Here is a 17,713-nt window from a genome sequence, read left to right as displayed (position 1 = left end):
GTATAATTAGAAAGTTTGCAGATGACACATAAATTGATGGTGTTGTTGATAGTGAGGAGGATGGTCTCAGGCTACAGTGTGATATTGATCAGCTGATAAATTGGACATTGGCAGATGGAATTTAATCGTGATAAGTGCGAGGTGATGCATTTTCAGAGGTCTAATAAGTGAAGAATATACACAATGAATGCTGGATGCCTAGGGAATACTGAGAAACAAAGCGACCTAGGTGTGCAAGTCCACGGATCCCTGAAGGTGACGACCCAGGCAGACAGGTTGATGAAGAAGACGTATGGGATGCTTATCTTCATTAGCCACAGCGTGGAATATAGGAGCAAGGAAGTCTTTATAAAACTTTATAAAACATTGGTCATGAAACAGATGGAATACTGTGTAGTACTGGTTACCACACTATCGGAAGGATGCGATTGCAATGGAGAGGGTGAAAAGGGTGATTCACCAGGGTGTTGCCTGGGATACAAAGTCTCAGTGAAGAGGAGAGACTGGATAGGCTGAGTTTTTGTTTGCCTTAGAGCAGAGAAGGCTTAGGGGGCGATCTAACTGAGGTATGCAAAATTGTGAGCAGCATAGACAGAGTAGATTGTCAGAATCTCTTCCCCATGGCAGACGTGCCTAAGTCCAGAGGGCATATGTTTAAGGTGAGGAGCAAGTGATTTATAGGAGATCCTGAGGGAAAAAAAATTTCATTAGAGGGTACAGATATATGGAATGTACTGCCTGAGAGGGTGGTGGAGGCAGGTTACACTCATAACATTTTGAGAAGCATCTGGATGAGCACTTAAAATGTTTTATCCCTATGGCTATGGACTGTAAGTGCAGGTAAATGGTTTTACTATGATTTTTTGTTTGTTAGTCGGCATTGATATGGTGGGCCAAAGGTTTGATTTTCAGTGCTGCGTGACTCTATGACTCTGAGCTTCTAAAATCGAGTTTACTTATTTCATAAGATTATGTGTGAATGAGGAAAACAGTGGACAGTATTGACTTCTCATACTTCTGGATTTCAGCAAAATTGTGTCTGCACACTGACTCCTTAATGCTGCTTGGGCTAATGAAATGGTTCCCTTGGTTGCAGCATCGTAGACTGGCACAGTTAGTAATCTGTGATTTACTTGTTTGGCTAGGGGTACTCATTTAGAACTGAGCAAGGTGGAAGTAGGAGAAAAACGTAATGGCATTTGAGTGTCATACTTTCTCAATCAGAAGTATAGAAGCACAGAGTATAAACAGTTTGGGAAATTTTGCAGCTCCTACCAATTTGAATTGTTTATTTTTAAAAGAGACTAAGTTTAAAAGCTTAGTGATTTGGGATATTTGTGCAAAATAACATCTCAATTTTATGATTTTACAACTTGTCAGAAAAATTGCTGTTTACCTAGGCTATCTCCTCTATCTAAACATGTTTGAATTATGTTAGCTTCTACATTGAGTTACTGGTACTTTATGTCTGCAGTGAATTTATAAAAGAGAGTTCTCTGTTTTGGTCCCTGCAGATGAAGTTGTGACAACTCATGGTTCTATTGAACCAGATAAAGAGAATATCCGTCAAGAGCCATATTCTTTGCCTCAGGGCTTCATGTGGGATACTCTGGATATGGGCAGTTCCGAAGAGGTTTGTAGTTCGAACATTTTAAATTTGTACAAAATAGTTTTTTTCTATTTTTCTTATAAATATAACAGTTTTAACTAAAGTTCAGTTTGCATATTATTTGTACATTACTCTCCCCTTTCCTTGTTGCCAGCTGAAAAAACAGGGCAATGGGCAAAATTTACTTGCTTTCTTAGATTAGCTGGGAGGGGAATGGAGCTTGGAATTGTAGTGAGCTAGTCTTGGAGGAAGTGTTGAACATGATCTGAATCCATTCCAGACGTTGAAAGGAAAGTCACTTCTTTCTGCCTGGAAAATCTCTGTTCAGATATTTCTTAATCAACCTTTCAATATGTAATGACACACCTCTAAACCTGGTAGTACTTGAATCTAGGCCCCCTGGCTCAGAGGTAGGGACTCTACCACTGAACCACAAGTGTCCCAAGAATCCTGCTCAAATGATTTTTAGAATTTCAGCTTGTATGCCAGAAAATGTGAGCCCATCATTAAATTGAAAATGTTATTAGGATATGGGATATGTCATATGGGAAATTAAAATTCAACCCTTGTTAATTTGTATAGGTGACGTTGTGTCAGAATTTGCTGTATGCATTTAGGATTGTGTATAGTAGTGCCTAAAAGTAGCTTCTAAAATTTATTTCAAAAAACTTCATAGCCAGTATATTGTGGCAGTACTGAATAAGATTGGAATAGTCCAGTTTTGTCCTTCATCCACTATAACTAAATAAGATTATTTGATCATTAAACTCACCTCTGTTTGTGGAACTTTTTATGTGCAAATTGTGCTGCTGCATTTCCCAGTTTTACAACAGTAACTCCCTTCAAAATACTTAATTGGGTTCCAACAAATTTTAAGTGGTAGTGATAATGACCAGAAACATGCCATCCATGAGCATTGTGGAAACGGAGGCAATCAATGATTTCAAAAGGAAATTTGATGGCTACTTTAAGGAAATAAACTTGTAGATATTACAGGTTAGAGCAGAGGAATGGGTCTGTGGCTGGATTGCCGATTTTATAAAAGTCAGTCTGTGACAGCAGCTGAAATATCAATAATCTGCTATTAAAAGCTGATTAGATACCCTTTAAAATTTTTCAGAAGATTTGTAGCTTGGGATATGGATGAGGTTGATGACATGCTCGCTGAGCCGGTTGGTTTGGTTGCAAACATTTTGTCACCCTGCTAGGTAACGTTGTCAGCGTGCCTCTGGGGAAGTGTCGGTGTTCTATTCTTTGTTATTTATATGCATTAGTTTGCTGGTGTGGTTGGTATTCCTTCCGGTTTTGTTTCTCAGTGGTTTGTACACAGGGTCTAATTCACTGTGTTTGTTGATGGAGTTCCGGTTGGAATACCAGGCCTCCAGGAATTCCCTGGCGCGTCTCTGTTTGTACGATTATGGATGTGTTGTCCCAGTCAAATTTGTGTCCCTTGTTGTCCCTGTGTAGTGAGACAAGTGAGAATTGGTCACGTCTCTTGGTGTCTAGTTGGTGTTTGTGCATCTGTATTGTCAGTCTTCTCGAACACCAACTAGCCACCAAGAGATGTGACCAATTCTCACTTGTCTCACTACACAGGGACAACAAGGGACACAAATTTGACTGGGACAACACATCCATAATTGCACAAGCCAAACCGAGACACACCAGGGAATTCCTGGAGGCCTGGTATTCCAACTGGAACTCCATCAAAAAACACATTGAACTAGAACCTGTGTACAAACCACTGAGAAACAAAACTGGAAGTAATACCAACCATCCCAGCAAACCGAGACATATAAATAACAAGCGGGACAGAACACAAATGCTTCACTGGAGGTGCACTGATGATTTTACCTAGCAGGGTGATGAAATGTTTGCAACCAAACCCACCGGCTCAGCAAGGAAATCTACAACCTAGGTACGCCTTTCTCTCATTTGTCACAGTAAATACAACTTTACAGACCTAAGGTCCCACCGAGTCTACATTTTGATTTCTATCTTGGGAAATATTTATCCATTTCACATTTAAAGAAAATCTGAACTTGCCCTATAATTTCTGACCAGTGTCAATTATTGGGTGTTGAAATGTTTCAGCGTATTGAAATTGAACACTTGGTGATGGACATGAAGCATAATTTTCTTTTCTGTTTTGGAATTGAGCTTAAAATGTTTTTGCTTTCAGCTGAAAGAATTATATACATTGTTAAATGAAAACTATGTGGAGGATGACGACAATATGTTTAGATTTGATTATTCTCCTCAGTTTTTGCAGTGGTGAGTACACAATTCTAGTTAATGGTGCTTTTTGGAAATTTTATTTTAATTTGATTTTAATTGGGATTGTTAACCTAAAAGCTGCATGTTCTTTCAGGGCCCTTCGTCCTCCAGGCTGGTTACCACAGTGGCACTGTGGAGTTCGTGTATCTTCAAATAGAAAATTAGTGGGATTTATTAGTGCAATTCCTGCCAATATTCGTATTTATGAAACGTAGGTTCTCCTTCTATTTTATTTGTTTCAAATATCTTTATTATTGTGCATGTTTTCACATATGAGCTCCGATACTGATGCTTGTGCCAATCTGCTGTAATTAAGTTGCCATCCAGCTCTCTTTGGCATTGGAAATTTGGCTTCTGTTGCAAAAGGGATGGATTACAAAAGTAAAGAGATCTTGCTACACTGTACAGGGCATTGGTGAGATCACATCTGGTGTACTGTGTACAGTTTTCAATGCCTTACTTAAGGACAAATATATACTCGCTTTGAAAGCAGTTCAGACAAGATTCATCAGGTTGATCCATGGGATAAAGGGATTATTTTATGCAGAAAGGTGGGGACTAAACTTATTTGCATTTTATACAATTAGAGATTATCTTATTTAAAATATAAGGTTCTGAGCGGCATAAGAGAGGTGGTTTTCCATTGTTGGGGAATTTAAAACTAGGGGCACAATTTAGAGATGAGGATTCTATCGAGGTTGAGGGAAATATGGAGGAATTTCATCCTCCAGAGGGTTACTATTCTTTAGAATTCTCTTCCCCTGAGAGCAGTGGAGGCAGACTCCATGGAGTATGTTCAAGACTGAGTTAGGTAGATTTTCAGTTGATGAGAGCTATTGGGTAAAGGCAAGAAAATGATGGTAAGGGTGCAGTCAGATCAGCCACAATCTTACTGAGTGCGGAGCAGGTTTGGTGATATGATTGGCCTGTTTTTGCACCTATTTCGTGTAATCTTAGTATTATGATTTTAATTACAATATTCATAACGCTTCTGTGCGGCTTCTGCGCAGATTCCGACCATAGTCACACATTCACCCAGCTGACAAAAGCCCTTCATTGATAATTGAATTGATTTGTTGGAAATACTTAGTTACTCTAACCACTTCTGCTTGTAGTAGTTTACAAATGCTGTTCATCATGCCTGACCTTGGGTTCGACCTAGGATCAAACATAAATTAACCACCTTGCCAAAATTCACTTCAATCTTCACGTAGTAGCCTGGGGTGTTTTCAAATGTGTATGAATAATAATTTAAAAGTTGCTTGTTAAAGTTGGGCAGCTTTGTTACATTAAGTTATATTTTGCAGTTTGGCTAATATGGCAACCGTAACAATACTGTTGCTTCTAGCAACAAAGTTATTATCTTACAATTGCCAGTATGCTACACATGAATACATTGCAATAAGCTATAAGTTATGCAGGTCATTTTAATTCAAAGGAAAGAATAATTGATTGGTTCTTCACAATGCTAATGTGTACAATTTCTATAAATTAGTTTTCACTGGCAAGCTGGTGTCATTAGTTGTCAAGCTGGTGCTCATGTTATGAGATGTACAGTGTTTTCCATTTTCTTTGTAAGGCTGAAATGAATGTTTGTTTTAATTCCATACATTCATTAGTCCTGCTTTTAGATATTTACAAACTGAGACCTCCAAATCATTTTGAAGTGAGGTATCCTTATTGCAACAATTTGTTAAAACTCCTTCCATCCCTCTTGCTGTACCCATCATCTTCCGTATGACCCCTATCTTCGCAGTTCTTCCTATGAAGTCGGCCCAATTCCATACTTCCCTTGCATCTGCCCCTTCCCAAGCTGCCTCCCCTCCCATCCCAGTCCCATGTCATCCCTCCACCCTTTTATGCTACCCAGCACCCTCCAGTGCTGTCCATCTTCCCCACTGTTCCCAGTTCACCCAGTGAGGGCGCAATGTAAACAGTGTAATGATAAGCAATCTACTACTTCTGATGAGGAATGTTTCAGAAATGACATATCAGGGCAAAATTAACAGTCCTATGTGCAAATGCAGATTAATTAAGGAAAGCCAGCATCATGTTTAGATTGACTTATTTGTTTAGATTTATTTATTTGTCACATGTACTAAGTATAGGAATAAATAAATACAGCGAAAAGTGCACAAAGTTGCCATTCACTGGCGCCCACCTGGTTATGAAATAATCAGCATGAAAAGATTTCACAGCCAAAAGGTAAGCAAGGAAAAAAATGTCTAGATCGCAGAGCCCCATGTCCCATCTCCACAATAGTGCTGGTGCTGCTCCAATCGTTGGGCTGCCATTGCCACTTTTACTGGCCCGCTCTTGCCGCTGACTGCTGCTGCCCCACCAGCCTGCTGTCAAGGCCACTGCCTTACCGTCCTGCTCTCGCTGCCAACGTCGCTCTGGTCCATACTTAATCCATCGTCGCTGCAGGACACGGCCTGCGCGTTCACCTCCCACCACGCAGTTTCCGGTCACAACCCGACTCCTTAGGTGGTGTTAAAAGGGCAGGGGGTGGAGGGGAATTACTGCAGAGAGGAGAGAGAAGAAGAAAGGTAAAGGGAACGGAGCTGGCGAGCAAAGTGGAGCTCTGAATGGAGCAACTTACCCTGCCGCCAACTTGCCAGAAGTAAAACTAATTTCATTAGGTTTTAATTAAGTAACAGAGGGTGGATGGTGGTAATATGGTTGTCTAGTGTGCATGGATGTCATAGACATTTGATAAAGTGCCACATAACTGTCTTGTGAGAAAATTTAGAATTTTGTGGTGTAAGAGGGACAGGAGCGACATCGTCATGAAATTGCCTGAGTAACAAGAAAAGATTTAACGCAGAGAAATGTGGAGTCCTGCATTTTGATTGGAAGAACATGGAGGGGCAATATTAAACAAAGGATGAAGTTTGAAAGGTGCAAGAACAGAAGGTCCTAGGGGTATGCATGTTCAAATTGTTGAAGGTGACAGGGCAGGTTGAATGGTTAACAAATCATACAGGATAATGGGGATTATAAATGAGAGCATTGGCGAGAAAGCAAAGAAGTTAAGATAAACCTGTATAAGGCATTGATTCAGTTTCAGCTGGAGTACTGAGTCCAGTTTTAAGCACCACTCTTTGAGAATGAGGTGAAGGCATTCAAGAGTGTGCAGAAAATACTTATAAGAATGGTTTCAGGGAAAAGGAACTTCTGCATGGATAGATTAGGATTAACTGGGGTTGTTCTCCTTGGAAGAAAGAAGCTTGATGCGAGATTTGATAGAAGTGTTTGAAATCATCTAGTGTGGAGAGAGTAAGTAGAAAGAAACTGTTCCCATTGGCTGGAGAATTGAGAACACAGGGCACCAATCTAAGGAGAAGCAAACGTTAGCTTGCTCTCTCTCCATGGTTGCTGTCTGACCTGCTCTGATCTCCAGCATTTGTTGTTTCCACACCAATGTAAGGAGATTGCTGCTTTTACCAATGATGACATGACGAAAATCTTTGTTCCTCAATGCATAGTTGTAGATCTGTAGTGCATTGCCTGAATGTAGTGAAAATAGATTTAATCATGTCTTTCAAAAGAGATTTAGGTAATTGTCTGAAGAGAGAAAATTTACTGTCATATGGGGAAAAGGCAGGGGAATGGGACTAACTGAGTTGCTCTGTCAGTAAGCTGGCACAGGTCTGATGGACTGAATAGCCTCCTGTTCTGCTGTAACCATTCTATGATGTAAATGATGCCACACTGAGTATTTCCACTGAGGAACATTACTCTAGCATGGTGAAATGAAAATGTATATTGTATGTTGAAACTTCTATTCAAATATTTATCATAACCGTGGTGAAGGCACTAAGAATCTTTATGGGTCTGTTTCCTAATGCTTTCTTTTTATGTTAGATGCATAATTTAGTGTTTTCTAATTATTTCTGTCAGCGAGAAGAAGATGGTTGAAATTAATTTTCTTTGTGTGCACAAGAAGCTGCGGTCAAAACGTGTTGCTCCAGTTTTAATTCGTGAAATTACACGAAGGGTGAATTTGGAAGGGATCTTTCAAGCAGTGTACACAGCAGGAGTGGTTCTTCCAAAACCTGTAGCTACATGCAGGTAGCATGTTATTCTTGTTAATATAAATTACTCTTCGTAAATTAATAAGAAGTGGTACATCAGCACGTTTGTTAGAGCTAATATAATGATTATTCTTAGACTCCTTTGTCTGCATACAAGTCACTAATTTTATGTTTGGTATTTTATTAATAAGTGATGGAATTAACATCAAAGCATTTCGAAGTGAATTACTTTCTGAAGTGCAGCAGTTGTTATGTAGACAAATTCACCTATCAGTAGTCCCACAGACAGACAAAACATGAATAAACCAATCTGTTTTAAGATACAGATGTTAATTAGTGAATCAACCTTTAAATGATCAAGACCAGGAGTATTTGGCTCTGTAGGAGCTTAAATGGTCACCAGAACAGACTTAAATATTTAGTCTGAAATGTTGCACCTCTAACAGTGTATCACTCCCTCACCACCCCAAAAGAGTGACAGTCTAGATAATGCATTCGTCCCCAGATATGGGTTTCTGATGTGCTGCTACTAACAAATAACAGAAAATGCTGGCCAGTTAACTTAAGATCTATCATTGGGAAAATGTTAGAAGCTATTACAAAAGATATAATAGTAAAGTATTCAGGAATACATCAAGCATAATCAACAGGGTTTTATTAAGGAAAAATCACACTTGACAAATTTATTAGAACTCTTTTTGAGGAGGTAATAAACAGGATAGAGCTAGATAGAGCAGTACTGGATCACCCACAAAAAGACAACAAGACCTATAGATGCTCAATGTGATCCAACCAGCTATGCCAGCGAATATCTAGAAATGTTATACCATATAAATTCAACACTGTGCCGTTGGAGTAGAAGATTGGTGGTCATACCATCAAAGGAAACAGCTAACATAAAGAGATCTATTTTACTCGGGCCAAGGGTATCAGTATTAGGGGAAAGGGACTGGTTGAGAAACTTGACCACAGTGAAGGTATCAAGGGCTAAATAGATAGAACTTCACAAGAAGGAAGGACTTATCCCTGGGGAGAAATTATTCTGGAACAGATATGGAGGGTAGTGGATTGCAAAGGGAATTAACTAAATATTGATGATGAAAGTTACAAGTCTGGTCAGAGATGGTCTAATCTATATTTCTTGAGTTGTACAAGGTGGCTTGGGTGATTTGCCTTAAACTGTGAAGAAGTGCTTGAACCCTGGGTGGCTCAGTAATTAGCACTACTGCCTCACAGCGCCAGGGACCTGGGTTCAGTTTCAGTCTCCGGTGACTGACTGTGTGGAGTTTGCACATTCTCCCTGTGTTTGCTTAAGTTTCCTCCGGGCATTCTGGTTTCATCCCACAGTCCAACAATGTGTAGGTTAGGTGGATTGGCCATGCTAAATTGCCCCTAATGATCAGGGATGTGCAAGCTAGGTGGGCTAATCATAGGAAATGCAGGGTCATAGGATGGGGTGGGAGAGTGAGAGTCTGGGTGGGATGTTCTTTGGAGGGTCAGTGTGGACTCAGTGGGCCAAACGGCCTGCTTCCACACTGTAGGGATTCTTTGATTCTAAAATTCACTGCTGTCAGTGCTCAGCAGCTGTGGTCAGGTTTTGAACTTAATTTACATAATTAAAAACACATCCTATAATTCTTGTGAAAACTTGTGATCCATTGCGTTGATGTTAAACTATCAATGAATATTATTTAATTTATATCTAATATTGCTGTTATATTCAAAGGTATTGGCATCGATCTCTAAACCCGAGAAAGCTGGTGGAAGTGAAGTTCTCTCATCTCAGCAGAAACATGACCTTGCAGAGAACCATGAAGTTGTACAGGTTACCAGATGTAAGAACCACAAACCACATGCTACCTAAAATAAATACTGTGGAAATAGTGAAGCCCCTTTCTAATTCACTTCTTAAATGCCCCTTTCCTACAGTATTTGTTTCAGTGTGGGAAGAATTGGGACAATTTCAGATCAATAATACTTTGCATTGTTATCCATTTTAAATTGTATTTTATACTGCAGTGTTTGTTTTATCAAACTATTGGGTAGAATGATTCCTTGTCACTGATATAATTACCTTATAAAACATGTGCAGTGGCGCAGTTGTTGGAAAGTTAGTTTTAAAATTTAAATATTAACATTATGCTAATTGTCAATAATGGCTATGCTCATATTGCTACAGTTTGGGTTTACATAAAGGTAGAGTAGATTGATGGTGTAAAGGGAAGCCGTACAGCTTTTTGGTTAGAAGTAGCAATACCAAATTCTGTTTATCACGATGACAATCTTGCTATTTTTTTTTCTGCTAGACCCCGAAGACAACAGGTTTGAGGCCGATGGAGCAAAAGGACATTAAAAGAGTACAAGAGCTGCTCTTTAAATATCTAAAGCAATTTGAGCTTGCTCCAGTGATGAGTGAGGAAGAAGTGGTCCACTGGTTATTGCCCCGTGAAAACATTATCGACACTTATGTGGTAGAGGTAATGCAATTCTGTTGTTTGTCTGTATGCATAGTGATGCTCTGTTTTGAAAACAAAATATAATAAACTTTTCATCTACTCCTCCATCCCTTGACAGTCATCTAAATGAACATGAAATAGTCACATTGGTCAAAAGCCTTCTATCACCCATGAAATGTAATCCAAGGATCAATCATGGTCTTTGCAGGGGTAAGGAAAGAAAAACTTTGTAACAAAAACAGAAATTGGACCTGAAGCGTTAACTCTGTTTTCTTTCCATAGCTATTGCCAAACCTACTGCGATTTTGCAAATTTCTGTTTTTGTTTCAGATTTCCAGCAATGGCAGTTTTTTTGTTTTTCAGGGCTTTTTTTAAAGAAAAACTTTATAAAAGCTAATCAGAATTTTATTTTATTGAATTTGTTTTTCAAACTAATAAGTTAAATACTTAAACTAAAAATTATCTTGTAAGGTATTATTGTGCTTCACAGGTAATATTTAGATTATGCTCATAAAAAAGTTTATTCAGAGTTTGATTTGTTACAAAAACTTAGGCAAAACTTAAGTTCATGCTGAGGATACTGGCAGAAAAGGACACTATATCACTGAATACATAGGAATACATACATATTTAACATAGGAATATGCTCAATCTAGCTTTGGCAACATATTTTAAAAATATTTGATACAAAATGTAGAATATTCTTGTCAGAGAATTTGCTGTTTTTCACCATCTTACAAGTATTACAACGGTAATGGGAGGAATGCACTGACAATCAAGCCCTGCCTGTTGGACAGGAGTTATCCATGGATAATGATGATAGTGTCTGGGCTGTGGTCTGCAGGTTATGATTCTGAGAGTATGACAGTTTTAGGCTGTTGCTTGACTAGTCTGTGGGTCAGCTGTCCTAATTTTTGTGCTTTCCCCCAGAAGTTGGTAAAGAGGATTCGGCAAGATCAGTGGGGTTGTGTTTCGCACTATCGTTTCCTGTCGATGCTGGGGCTCCATCCGGGTTCATTTCTTTGTTTAGATTTTGTAGCAGTTAATACAACTGAGTAGCTCACTATATCATTTCAGAGAGAAATTTAGAGTCAATCACATTGCTTCATCTTGAACATAATTGCAGTTGTAACTAAGAAATGAACTCAAGGTGTTTGGATAATCTTTGTCCGCCAGTGGCAAATTATCAGGAAGTGAGCACGATAACTGAGGTGGTTGCCTGGTGCAGTTGGGGACCTGATTGATCCCTCACTTGTGTGGGTGAAATGCACCACCAGAATGAGATATGCTTCCTATTTGCAATATGGCAATTAGGAGGCTGGCAGTCATGTGCTGCTGCATAATTTAACCCTTAAAACCTATTCTTTTGCATCTACGTTGCACCCTCTCCAAGGTCAGTTCATCTTTCCTGTCAAATGAGATCTGATCAAGGTTCTGTACAACTGCAACATGACTACTTCCTCTTTGTATTCCACAGTCACTGAGATAATTTCATTAGCCTTTTTGATTGCCTTTGTACCTGTTTGCTCACTTTTAATGATTTGTGTACTTGCTTTCCCAAATTGCTTTGCACACACTTGAACGCTATTTGCCCACTGACTTAATCTGTCTAGTCCTAGTGCGTTATGGCACAGTGGTGGTGTCCTTACCTCTGGACACAAGATCCTGGTTCAGATCCCAACTGCCCTACAGTTGTGTCGGAAAGGATGGATTAAAATAACTATCTGTCTAGTCCTCTGTGACTTCCTGCCCAATCTATACCATTCAGTGTCCCTCACAACTTGATATTTGCAAACTTTAACAAATAACACTCTACTACTTCATCCAATTCATGAATTAATAGTGTAAAGAACAGATCACTGGAAAACACTCCTTGTCTATTGCCTCCAATTATAGTTCAGCTTTATCTCCATTTTATCCCAATCAATTCTGATGACAGGATAGAGAAGTTTAGGGGAAAATTAAACATTTTTGTTTTCAAACTTGTTAGCTTAGAAACAATGCAGCATGGGTACAGCCTGGGAGTATAGAATCAACAATCACAAAATTGCTGGAAATTAATGTTTAAATCTTAATATTATCTTCCATAGTACAATGTTCTGCACACTGTTGAGCAAGTAAATGACCAGCTCTAGCTTTTTATTGAGTTTCCTTCCCTCTACCTGCTAATAGCTAATTGGGAATTGAGAATCGAGGTGATTCGATCTCTAGGAAACATAAGAGGGTGATGTTTCTTTAAATATCTTAGTTTCTTAACACATTTCTTCGTTAAATTGTCTGTGTAGCAGATGATACAATCATGCCCGCTTCACTTGCAGTTTTACATTTCTGAGTTAATGGTCCTCCAATATAAGTGAAGCTGGCTTAATCTTTAACCAACCCTTTAATTTACCCTTCTACAAATTTCTTCACACTATTGTTAGATTAATTTTTAGATATGAATATTTTCAAGCTTTAAAGAGTTCATGTAGAATAGGTCTTTTTAAAATGTCAGTAATAAGTTTTAAAATTGTTGGTAACGCTGGGAATTTGATCTTTTAACTACATTTATGTGCTTTTCTTAAAATACTGGTGGTAACATTATACAGTTTAACTCTTGTTCATGTTTGGTTTAGATTAGTGAAAGGTTATTTGTGCGTGATATCAGGAAATCGTTCGCGCAAAGTGATCATTGTATGGAAGCAACTACTAAATAAAATAGCAGAGATGAAAATCCTGGAGGCAATGAATGCTGTAACACGAAGATGGTAGAATGGTTTTGGATGGCTAAATTTGAATGGGCTGGATTAAGTAGTTTTACGGCTAACTGTTTCATTACTGACAGTGTCTGATCAAATAAGACAAATGCATGAGGTCTTTGGGACTAAATTCAAAACAAGTTGTTCTGACATTGAGTATGCAATGGTGAGACCCATTCTGGAATATGGGGTGCCCCCAGCTTAATAAAAGTTGAGATATATTACAAGAGGTTCCAAGAAATTTTCACAATGATTTCATGCCTTGTGCGCATTAATGTGTAAAGAGACATTGAACTTATTAAACCGAGTTTCACTGGAAAAAGAAACTGAGCTAAGACTTGCTCTATTATCTGGAAGGCGTATGTATCATTGAAGTGAAATTGAACAAATTACTTAATTTGGACAATGAGCATAGGATTAGAATACACTATAGTTTGTATGTTACAGTCTCAATTTAGTTCAAGTTACTTTGATTTTTAATATTTCTTCAATTGGCCTTCTTAAACAACTATTTATTTTTTTTCAGGGTCCTAATGGTGAGCTGACAGACTTTGTGAGCTTCTACACTTTACCTTCCACAGTTATGCATCATCCTGTTCACAAGAACCTTAAGGCTGCCTATTCCTTTTACAATGTTCACACTGAAACCCCATTAATTGATCTTATGAATGATGCACTAATTATTGCAAAATCGGTAAACTTTTTTTGATATTTTATCTCTTGAAGTATAAACAGTGTATTTAAAACCATTACAGCATAATAAAATCACGATTAACTGAGTTACAAAGATGTTTTGAGCACAATCATGAAGTTTTAGCATGAATTGTTTATGTGTTGTCCTGAACAGCTTTGTAGTAAAGTGAAGTGATGTAATTAATAGTGTTTGTTTCTAGAATAACTAACATAAGGTGAAGTATATGTTTGAATTAGCTGTCATCGAACATGGTCTCAAATTGTCAGCTGCACTTTGATGGAAGTTCAACTCTGTATACTCTGCTGACTCCGACATGACTAAAACTTCTAACTGTAATATTCAGGAGACAATTTTTCATGTGCCTTCATATGTGAAAGAGGAGAGTTAAAATTTTGATATATAAATATTTCCTGACTATTGGGGGGTGTAAAAGTACATCCTAAAGTTGTCTTTCTTTGGATTTCCATTTAAGACTTACTTGAGATAACACAAATTCTGAGTGCTATAGTTTGAAGATACCTGTACATTCGTACTTATTGCTGTAAACATCTCCTCACTCAATACATTGGTCTTGCGGAAATTGGTATCTATGATTAGGGAAGAAGCATTCAGAGCAGTTTCTAAAAAATGGATAACTGCTGGTGCAATGTGTTTCAATGCCAATAGTCAGGTGACAATCATAAAATTTACAAACCCCTGAATCTGCTTACCAATTCAAACAAGCATGAGTCTGATGGAAGAGAGAAGTGAACTTTAGCAGAGATATTGTACTTATTTGAGATTAGGTGAAGCATGCTTAGGGTATTATCCTGTCTATTAAGGAGTAGCCTGCTGGCAACTACTCTCTAGATAAATACATAAAAGAATAGCTGTTTAAGTGAGCCGTGAGTGTAAAGCAAATGCATACTTGGCGCAGTAGGACTGCCGTCTGGTAAGAGTCAGCATTTTCAGGACAAGTGTATAATTTTATGCTTACAAGATACATATTTTTAATTACATCCTCATAGTCTAGGATGGTATTTAATTTCAATAATTATATTGGCTTACTGTTTCCTTTGAAATGATGTTAGTAAGACAGAATGAGAAAGGCCTGTTTAGGAAGCAGGAGATAGAAAATTCTCTTATCTACTTAAGAATGAGATATTTTTAAGCTCAAGTTGAAAAGCAGAAACTCACTAGTATTATTGTCATGACCTTACCCTGATCTCCAGTTCTGTATTTTGTTTTCTGCTTTCTTCCTACGTGTGATTATTTCTGGACTATTGGCAACTCATGTCTTCTGCTAAATAGTTATTTATCAATATTTTTAAAAAATTGTATTGTTCTTGTTTGGCAAGTGAAGTTGTTCTGACAACATGCAAGAAAATTCTTTACCAAGAAAATAATTTATAAGCATTTTATTTTTCTGGTACTGTCAACTCCAGTTTTTTCCTGATGAATATTCTGTTTTCCCTTTACAGAAAGGATTTGATGTATTGAATGCACTTGATCTGATGGAAAACAAAACATTCCTAGAAAAATTAAAATTTGGCATAGGTGATGGTAATTTACAGTACTATTTGTACAATTGGAGGTGCCCAGACATGGAACCTGAAAAGGTGAGAAACATTTATATCTTTATTGTAAACACTGAGGCCAAAAGTTTTTGGACCTGCACTAACCTTTCTTTTTGTCTTTCGTGGGATATAGGGATTGCTTGCAAGGCAATTAAGAGTCAATCATGTAACTGTCTGTCTGGAGTCACATGTAGACAAAATTGGATAAAGGTAGCACATTTTCGTTCCCTATAGGTCATTGGTAAACTAGATGGATTTTGCAGCAATCAATGATTGTTTAATGGCACCATTATTGAGACTACCTTTCATGTTCCAGATTTTTTTTTTAATTGATTGAATTTAAATTCTGTGGTGGCATTTGAACCCATTCCCCCTACACCATTCACCTGGTCTTCTCATTTTCTAGTACACTGATATTACCACTTGCTGCTGTCTCCCATGATCTCCCCTTCCAAATGCTAGCAATCATTCACCTTATCAAAACGATAATTTTCCTGATTTCACCATCAGCTTCCAAGTGTGCTCTGGCGGCCAATTTTAGTCTTCCAAAGATTTAGATGGCTAAATGTTTTATTGCCAACTTTGTGCTTCAGACCCAAGTTTGGAGTGCAGAGATAGCCATTTCCTAATTCTGCATATTGAACCAAGGAAAACTTGTCCTGGGAGTTTGGATGTTCTTTCCACGCTGATGAAGTTTCCCACGAGTTGGGCGGATAAACCTGGAAAGAGAGTGGAAGCTTCTTACTGTCAGTGGGAGCTAGACACAGTATTGTGCGGTTAAGATTGTTAGAAAAATTCATGAAGCCAAAAACAGCATTCACCCCTCGTACGCTATCCACCCCACATGCACACTTCCCATGCTCCATCATGCTAAACTATGCCACTTAATGCCCTGAATCCACTCTCCCGTAACCCTATGCCAAGCCATTGTGCCACTCATTCCTATGGCCCTTAATGGCCCCTATCCCAACGCTGGGTATCCACCCAAGCTCAGCATGCTAATTCACCAAGTAACCATTACATCCAAACTGTGGGAGCCATGCTAAAATAAGTTGTCCATTGATTACATTACTACTTTAAAAAGTACACATTGATTTAAAAAAATATTCAGTACATTGAAATTCCCTCAGTTAACATCTTATGAGAACACACGTTCACATTCCAGGTTCTTTGACCATTTCACAGCTCCAGTAGGACCTTTTAAGTGTGTTCCTGAGTATTAGAGTAATCTTCTTAGTATTTGGTGCACACAGGGAATGGCAGGAGGATGGTGCTAATTAGCTGAATCTGCTGGTTGCATGAGAAACACAACTGGCGGCTGGGAATAGCTCATCTCGCCACTACCACAAGATGAATGTGTGTTTTAAAAATGAGTAGCCAGGACTGCTCGTAAATACTGTCAGCAAGGTTTTAATTTAAACAGTAGAGGGAGAGGGGCAACCAAACAATCTGTTCCCAGAAACAAAAACAGAAGTTGCTGGAAGAGCTCAGCAGGTCTGGCAGCATTTGTGGAGAGAAATCAGAGTTAATGTTTCGGTTCAGGTGACCCTCTGAATACAGGCCTGAAACATTAACTCTGATTTCTCTCTGCAGGTGCTACCAGACCTGCTGAACTTTTCCAGAAACTTCTGATTTTGTTTCTGATTTATAGTATACACAGTTCTTTCAGTTTTTAATCTATTTCCAGAGCGAGGAGACCTACTTTCGCACAGATAAGTCAGTCAGAGAGCTTTGGTTAAGGTCTTCAGGTTACATTTCCGATTGCCCCTTTAGGATTTCTGACAATTGAGGTTGTTGACTTGCTTGTCGAGCTGGCTTGTTTTTGTTCAGACGTTTCATCACCATGCCAGGTGACATCATCAGTGGACCCTCCGATGAAGTAATGTTATTCTACTCTGTTTGGAATTTATACTGTTCAATCTGTTATGATGAGTACTGTTATTTCCGGTTTTGATCTGTATGGGTTTGTGTATGCGGTCCAATTCTGTATGTTTGTTGATTGAAGTATGGGTGGAGAACCATGCCTCTAGGAATTCCTGTGCGTGTCTATGTTTGGCTTGGGCTACTAAGGTTACCTTGCCCCAGTTAAACTGATGGGAAACCTTCGCCAGCTGACTGAGCTCTACCTGCGAACAACTTCACTTCCTCCACAAATGCCTCAGGAACCAGGTACTGTCGCGCAGCGTGAAATACAAACCTGCACTCAACACCCCACAGGCATATAAAATAGCTGAACAGAATGGACGCAGAATGCTACGAGCAATGATTAATGATGCCCATAATCGACTCCACAGGTCTGAACAAGAAATTGCGCGCCAAAAATCACAGTATCTAAAGTCTACGGAC

At 38.6% G+C, this 17,713-nt stretch overlaps 1 protein-coding gene across 3 annotated transcripts in view; it reads left to right on the top strand.

Annotated features, from left to right (window-relative positions):
* Window positions 1–17,713, top strand: part of nmt2 (N-myristoyltransferase 2) — a 57,518-nt gene that overhangs the window by 25,043 nt on the left and 14,762 nt on the right. The window contains exons 4-11 of one of the 3 annotated variants that reach the window (XM_020534567.2): window positions 1,515–1,633; window positions 3,792–3,883; window positions 3,981–4,097; window positions 7,790–7,960; window positions 9,650–9,758; window positions 10,230–10,400; window positions 13,644–13,811; window positions 15,272–15,409. In XM_020534567.2, the coding sequence (XP_020390156.1) occupies window positions 1,515–1,633; window positions 3,792–3,883; window positions 3,981–4,097; window positions 7,790–7,960; window positions 9,650–9,758; window positions 10,230–10,400; window positions 13,644–13,811; window positions 15,272–15,409 (1,085 nt within the window). Of the gene's footprint in view, window positions 1–1,504; window positions 1,634–3,791; window positions 3,884–3,980; window positions 4,098–7,789; window positions 7,961–9,649; window positions 9,759–10,229; window positions 10,401–13,643; window positions 13,812–15,271; window positions 15,410–17,713 lie in introns of all 3 variants that reach the window. The other 2 variants (XM_048612836.1, XM_048612837.1) reach the window with 2 other exon arrangements.

The sequence above is a fragment of the Rhincodon typus genome, chromosome 2 (genome assembly GCF_021869965.1).
Source record: "Rhincodon typus isolate 14 chromosome 2, sRhiTyp1.1, whole genome shotgun sequence".
In the NCBI taxonomy this organism is placed as follows: Eukaryota; Metazoa; Chordata; class Chondrichthyes; order Orectolobiformes; family Rhincodontidae; genus Rhincodon; species Rhincodon typus.
Note: the sequence above shows the minus strand (reverse complement) of the source record. Positions and strands in the feature narration are given on the sequence as shown.